Source organism: Oncorhynchus tshawytscha, linkage group LG03 (genome assembly GCF_018296145.1).
Source record: "Oncorhynchus tshawytscha isolate Ot180627B linkage group LG03, Otsh_v2.0, whole genome shotgun sequence".
Taxonomy (NCBI): domain Eukaryota; kingdom Metazoa; phylum Chordata; class Actinopteri; order Salmoniformes; family Salmonidae; genus Oncorhynchus; species Oncorhynchus tshawytscha.
This window is the reverse complement of record NC_056431.1, coordinates 45,163,278-45,170,841: the sequence shown is the minus strand read 5'-3', so window position 1 is coordinate 45,170,841 and position 7,564 is coordinate 45,163,278. Positions and strand designations below refer to the sequence as shown.

Below are 7,564 nucleotides of genomic sequence, written 5' to 3'. Positions count from 1 at the left end.
GTACCCATCACGTCTATTCCTACTAACAGCTTGTAACTATACAAAGTTATAGGGGAACACAGCTTTAGTGTAATACTCCACATTAACGTATTCTTCTTTCCTTAGGAAAATAAGTCAAAGTTAGATTTTTGGTTAATTTCTCTGCTGTAGAAATCAACATTTCTGATAAGCCTGCCTTATTGGTTCGCAATGCACTTGTGACATTCTCACCAGCTCAATTTGGCCCATTACAATACATGCATTTGTGGGTGTGTGATTATAAAGAAGTATTTCATGAAGGTTACAATTAAGTACATTTAATCTATTTCAACAGTGTAATAAAAATATTTGTGATCACCGATATAAACTGTGCTACAGTGGTACATAAGACATTCCAATGTGATAGATTGTGCTGACCAATGGCTCTATTCAGGCTCCATCTCCAAAAATTAAGAAGAGTTTGTGCTTTACCATTGACTACTAATGAAGAAAAATAGATTTATTACACGTACTCTTGAATACATTATCTACAAAGCAGCGTATTCTCAATCATTGGGGAAAATACAATCTATACACAATTCACAGTGGTACGGTAATATACATAGAGGAAATAAATTATCTATGCCATTGTCAGCTGGAAGACTGAAAGGTGCTTGTACTGCATTCGGTCATTAAGGGTATGAGGAAGTTGTGTGTATACTATAGCATAGGAAGTTGTGCGTGTAGGAAGTTGTGTGTATAGCTAGGAATGGAATAGGCATCTATTACAATAACTTTACTGCATAATAAATATGTTTCTATGGATGTGCCACAGCTGTTGTTAAAGTGAGAATTGTATGAGGTACTGCATCTATTGCATTGACTTTATGACATACATTCGTATATTTTTGTAGGTGTGCAAATGATTTCTATAGGCGTGTGAGAGTTGAACAGGCATCTATTACAATGACACTGTACGGCACATCTATGGATATGTCTATGGATATATGTAGGCCTAATGGTTATTTCTGCAAGTATGTGAGAGTTGGATAGACATGTTACATTTAGAGAGGAATGACCCTGAAAACAGAGCTTCAGCATATGGATGGTTCCTCTACAGCTTGGGCTCCTTCTGTTACAGCCTTCACACACTTAGCCATTGTCTGGGAGGCTCTGCTGATAGGATCTGTGGAGAAGTGAGAGATTTTAACACAACATTCACTTACAGTAGTAAAGAAAAGACAGAGTCAGTAGGCCTGTCTCACCTGTCATGTAAAAGTCTCGAACAGTGAGCTGTGGAGGAACCAGAGGCTCTGTGAGGATGGTCTGATTCACAGCCTGAGGGAGAAGACAGAGACCATTAGTTTACAACCTAATTAACCATAGGGAGCAGACACGAGGCACGAGTGTGTTTAAAAATGTAAAAATAACATGTTCATAGGAGAGGTTTTCCTCAGGCCAACTATTTTTCCTACTTCCTAAGAAGAACACTAACAATATTCATTAGGGAGTTCCAGGGAAGACAGAGGCATTTGTGTGGGTGTACTATACATAGTGTTACAACTGACCTTGGCCAGTTCATTTGCCTGCTTAAAATAGTTAGCCTCCTCCACGTCATCATAGCGCACCAGGTTGGGTGAAACCTCCGCCAATCTGTCACGCACCTCATCCATGGTCTCATAGGGCAGTGTCAGTCCAGCAAGCTATAGAAAAACGCCAACACAGTTAAGTCATGAAATTGCTACTGAACACATTCACTGACTGATAAGTGCGGTGAACCAGTAGTTTACCTCAGATATGGCGCGGATGATCTTCCAGTCCTCCCTGGCCATGCCTGGAGCAGTCACAGCCAGCCTAGTCTGTTGTGCACGCCCCTCAGTGTTCACATAGGTGCTACATTTCTCTGTGTACGCTGCTCCAGGGAGAATGATGTCAGCCATCGTCGCCCCAGCGTCTCCATGGTGCCCTGTGTAGAGTTATGGAACAAAAACAACATTCAGTCTGGCGCAAGACTCACTTAAAGATCATGGATATTATTGTTGAAATTCTTTACACCAAAGATTGGTGTTATGTCTCTGTTGTGGAGGAGCTTTGCTGACCCTGATAAATGATGAAGCTGTCCTTTGCCAGGTCTTGGCGGGTGATGCAGCCAGCATCGGCCCCAAGGAGGAACAGGACTTTGGGCGGATTCTTCCTGATGGCCTCCACGCCTGGCTTGTACCCAAGATCCAACGCAGCTACTTGACTGGCCACCCTGTAGTAAGAAACAGACAAAAAAAATAGGGAATTTGCTGTGAAAACGAATAAAAACAAATTCTACATCAATGTGAGATCAAGTACAGTAGTAGTTATTACCTGTGAAGCACATTGAGAACCTTCCAGCTTTCCTCCACTCCACTGCTGACACGGGCATTCTGAGCAATGGTAGACACTGCTGCGTGTATTGCGCCCCCATCCTCTCTCTGTAGGGAACCACTGCCCAACACCACGACAGGACGCTTTGCCTTGGCAAGAACCTGGGAACGAGATTTTAAATAACTGTTGATGTAGCAAAATCTCAATGACAGCACTTAGTGGCCGACCATGAGAGACCTGTAAATAATACATGACTACCTTAGAGAAGGGGTGGGTCCCAGCAGCTATTTCCTGCAGGACCTTAGCAGACTCCCCAAGGTGATCGTATGTGTAGGTCAAGTCCACCTCCTGCCCCACCAAGGCTACCTGCAGCTCGTTATGAAGCCAACTACCCAGGGTACAACATGAAGCATGCATACCAGTCATCTCAATGGTGTAAACATGTTTCAGATTTATAGTTTCCACTTAAAGAGAGTGCGTAAATCAGGAGCTGGATGCTGCACACAGCTCTGACAGTTTACACGCTAATTGAGATGCCAGTGATTTTTGTCAGCACTTAAATCCCATCCCAGCTATACCTCTTCCTGATGCGTGCGTTGAAAAGTGGTGCCTCATAGCGTGGGTTGGTGCCAACTAGGAGCAGCAAATCAGCCTCTTCAATGCCAGCGATGCGGGAATTCAGTAGGTAGTTTGAGCGCAGGTCAGAACTATAGTAAATAGAACCCAAATCAGGAATGTTCCACTGAGGTCTTATCTTAACTAACTCTGTACCACTGTATTCCCCTCAGGCTCAGCCTTGCCTTACCCAGCCCCAGCCATGGGGAAGATCTCCTCAGTACATAGGCGGTCACTATTCAAGCGGTTCAGCATGTCTTTCAGGGCGATTAGAGCCTCTGCATCCACCATCCCTCCTACAATGGCCGCTACACTGGTGCCTTGGGCTCCTTGCAACTGCAAAAGTAAACACTGATGTAATAGGCTACTCGTGTCTACACACCATTTAAAAGACTTGCACACAAACACAAGAACATCAACATGGAAATGCATGAATCACAACAGATCATGCTACATCTCAGGTCATGAGACACTGTGGATAAACTGTTCTCTCGTTGTTTATAAACATTTAAAAAATGGTTTTTAATTTAACTTTTATTTATCTAGGCATGTCAGTTAAGAACAAATTCTTATTTACAATGACGGCCTACACCGGCCAAACCCAGACGACGCCGGGCCAATTGTGCGCCGCCCACATATCATGGAGGAAGGTCCGACTGTAAACAGAAACGTTCAATATGCCACAAATATCACATACCACCCCAGCCACTCTAGTCAACACATCCTCCCAGGAAGTGGCCACCAGCTGTCCAGACGCATCCTTTACCATGGGCTGAGTGAGGCGCTGCCGCTTCAGCCCATCGTAGGCAAACCTGCCATCGAGGAAGAGAATGAGTTCACTGTTAATTCAGACAGACAAGGCAAAGCAGTGTGGATTTGACATGAGCTGGTCCTCAGCTTACCTGGTCTTATCTGAGATCCACTCCTCATTGATGTCCTCATGGAGACGGGGCAGAATCCTCATGACCTCACCACCCCGGGTGCTCACTACGATGTTGCTGCCCACCGCATCCAGCACGTCAATGGATTCAGTCTTCCTGTGAGGAGAGAAAGGTTTGTTGATAACCAACAAGGTCTATGTACCACTACTTGTATTCCATTTCAAGAGCTGGCTTGTATTGTATTCAAAACAACATACTGTAATGCACATACCTGGTCTCCCAGGGTCGGGAAGTGAAGGCATACGGCTTGGAAGTCAGTGCTCCCACAGGGCATATGTCAATTACATTCCCAGACAGCTCTGACATGAACATCTTCTCCACATAAGTGCCAATTTGCAAGTCATTGCCCCTTCCAGTGGTTCCCAGATCCTCCACACCTGCAATCTCACTGGCAAAGCTGCAAAGATGGAAAACATTATTTAGCACATAGATAGCGGTCCCCTTTTGAAATGATTAGTAATTATTAGTATAATTAATCCTTCCAAGGTGGACCGTGATTACTAGTCTGACTCACCGGACACATCGGGTGCACTGGATACAGCGGGTCATGATGGTCTTGATGAGGGGACCAATGTTCTTGTCCTCCACAGCTCTCTTGCTCTCCAAGAAGCGGCTCCGGTCACTGCCAAACTGCATGGACTGGTCCTGCAGTCAGCACACAATGACAAAAACATGTTACTTTTACAAGTCCAAAAGTCCAACAACCTCATTACCAGTTCCTTCCACTTGTTGAATCATCATCATTACTATCCTCTTCAAGAGGAGATTTAGAAGTTCTAGGAAACAATGATGACATATTTTTTACCTGAAGGTCACATTCTCCCCCCTGGTCACAGATTGGGCAGTCTAAAGGGTGATTGGCCAACAGGAACTCCATCACACCCTCTCTACCAGAAGAGGGTAAAAAAAAAAATGCTATAGTACTGGTGATGTTTACCAATTAAGAAGGTAATGCAAAGGGATGATGTGTTTGCAGGTGATTCTTCCTACCTAGCTTTCCTTGTTTTGTCAGAGTCAGTTAAAATGTTCCAACCCTTCATGACTGGCATGGCACATGCTGCCACTGGCTGTAAAGAGATGTGCTTGTGTTGATATTAGAATAAGAGTGTACACCATAAACAAGGGTACAAGTACACGCCAGCCAATTTAAAAGCTTCAATCACCCATAAGAACATACCTTTGGAGCTTTCTCAATCTCCACGAGACACATCCGACAGTTCCCTGCAACTGACAGGCGCTCATGGTAACAGAAGCGAGGAATCTGCACTCCCACCTTTTCACATGCCTAAAACAAGATATCAATAAAGTCTAAAGTAATTGCCAAAGCAGTTACTCTGTATAAACATCTGACAAGACATTATATTCTAGAGTCAAGTATTTGTCAAATATCAGTGATTAGAGCCCCCACTACCTGCAGCACTGTGGTTCCTGGTTCCACCATGAGTGGCTTCCCATCCACAAATACCTCCACCAGGTTACTGGCTGCTGCTGTAGCTGCATTGTGAACTATAAACACATTTTTTTTTTTTTATTAAACAGTCTACTTCCTTGTATCAAAAAACACCCTCCATCTTACTCTTTGTATTTCACACAATGGCATAGACTTTATTATCCCAATTTCAAATTGAACTAATGAATTATGTAGTGCACCATCACAATAAAAGGCCATTTTAACAAACCACCTGCACTAAACTGAGCAGATCGGATATCACCATTCCAGCCAAGCCCTGACAATTCTGTTATCCTGCAGATAATCCGTGAGCAGAATAAAGTAACAAGGACAACATGGGTACCTGTGCCATACGAATTGTTCACCTCTTATTCCTTCATGTATAATAACATATCATGATATTATTAATACTGTTGGTAAATTTATGAGGCCTACCATTTTTTGTGATTGCCACGCTCCCTGTAGAGTGAGCGACTCCGAGAGCGCGACTCACCGCAGGTAGACGCAACATGCTGAAAACGAAAATATGGACAGGTAAAATAGCCAACTAAAAATGTAATTTCATCAACTTTACTTGCCATTTAGAAAGTGCAATCACTTCCATATTGGCAAGCAGCATCACCTGATATTTGTGTATAAAGATTGTTTGTGTGTTCAGACATACGCTAAGTACGCAAGTGATGCATTTGGCATTAACCCGTCTCTCCTTAGATTAGACAGGAATAAAAAGATTAACATTAGCTGTGTAAATGGCTAGCTAACATTAGCTATAAGGTAATCAGTCGCATATTTATTTGTAAAGCTACATAGCAGTTGCATATTTATGATAAGAAAACAACAGCTTGCAAATGCATAACTGCTATCCCTGACAACACTGATCCTTTATTTTACTATGGCCATGAACCATCTATACTAAACGCTAACGTTAGCTATCTATTTTTACAACCGTCGCACTTCATGGTGCTTTGACCTAAACTAGACATGATGGATTTCAAAACACCTTCAAATATCACACTCCTCTTATACATTTAAAATGTAAACACGAGAGCAGTTATTGCAAGTCCTTACCTTGCCACTAGCATCGGCAGTACCCCAATGGACACCACTGACTGCGCACTTTCTCTATTCAAATGCGACACGATTAGGTAATTCCCGTAATATATGCCACGTTCAAAACAACTTGGAACTCGGAATTCTTTGACTTCAGTGCGTACAAGAAAACTGGGAACTCGGAAACAAGTGCTCCGACTGGGAAAAATCGTTTTGAACGGTCATCCAACAAGAAATTCCAAGTTGGAAACTCGGGCATATTTCTAGAGCCCCGACTTTCCAACCTGAAAAAAACCGACGTCATGCTTTGACCTCGTTCTTTTCCAAATTCCCAGTTGTCTTGAAAGCATCATCCTAATGTAGCATAATAATGTTGCAATCTGGTCATACATTACCATATCTCTATGGGGATGCATTCAGTACCTAAAAAGTGAAGACAGCCTCTCAACAATAAACATTGTTGCTACCATGTTGTTGTCATGTTGTGTTGCTACGTGTTGTGTGTTGTGTTGCCATGTGTTGCTACCATGCTATGTTGTTGTCTTAGGTCTCTCATTATGTAGTGTTGTCTCTCTTGTCCTGATGTGTGTTTTGTCCTATATTTTAATTACATTTATTTTTAATCCCAGCCCACGTCCACACAGGAGGCCTTTTGCCTTGTGGCAGGCCATCATTGTAAATAAGAATGTGTTCTTAACTGACTTGCAGAATTAAATAAAGGTTCAATAAAAATAAATAAATACAAATAAATTATATGAGTATTTTCAAATCTGTAAATTAGTAGTAGCTACTAGTATTTTATAAATCTGTAATTAGTAGTAAACTAGTCTACTGATTTCTTTGCATGTGATGGTGAGAACTTCAGACATTCTCCCTGGCTGAGCAATTCATTTCCATCCATGACATGCACCTGGATTTGCTTCCCTGAGATGCAATTGACTATAAAATGGCTTTTCATTCCTATCTCTATTCAGTTTAAATCCCCAATTAGGTGTCCAAAAATCCCAATCTGGTTTCATTCATTCCAGATTATTTTTCCACAACACCCCTCATTTGCCTAATCAATTAATCTGAATCAAATGTCAATAGCCCACTATTCCAAGTGTTGTGTCAAGATATTGGCAGAAGACATGGGGTGATTAATACAACAATGATACAGTTGATGTTTCCTCAGGCCATGGTTCCAGATGTGGCC

General features: G+C 42.3%; 1 protein-coding gene across 1 annotated transcript; it reads right to left on the bottom strand.

Annotated features, from left to right (window-relative positions):
* Positions 1-457: 457 nt before the first annotated feature.
* On the bottom strand, positions 458-6,531 carry LOC112245955 (NADH:ubiquinone oxidoreductase core subunit S1). The gene is made up of 19 exons (XM_024414180.2): positions 6,388-6,531; positions 5,755-5,831; positions 5,281-5,375; positions 5,047-5,154; positions 4,860-4,936; positions 4,675-4,756; positions 4,384-4,514; positions 4,081-4,266; positions 3,831-3,965; positions 3,626-3,740; positions 3,119-3,264; positions 2,892-3,020; positions 2,572-2,701; positions 2,314-2,474; positions 2,058-2,212; positions 1,749-1,924; positions 1,527-1,661; positions 1,224-1,296; positions 458-1,144 (listed from the first exon to the last, which is right to left on the bottom strand). The coding sequence occupies exons 1-19, from the start codon at positions 6,399-6,401 to the stop codon at positions 1,053-1,055; spliced, it is 2,217 nt and encodes a 738-aa protein (XP_024269948.1). The 5' UTR covers positions 6,402-6,531; the 3' UTR covers positions 458-1,052.
* Positions 6,532-7,564: the final 1,033 nt, after the last annotated feature.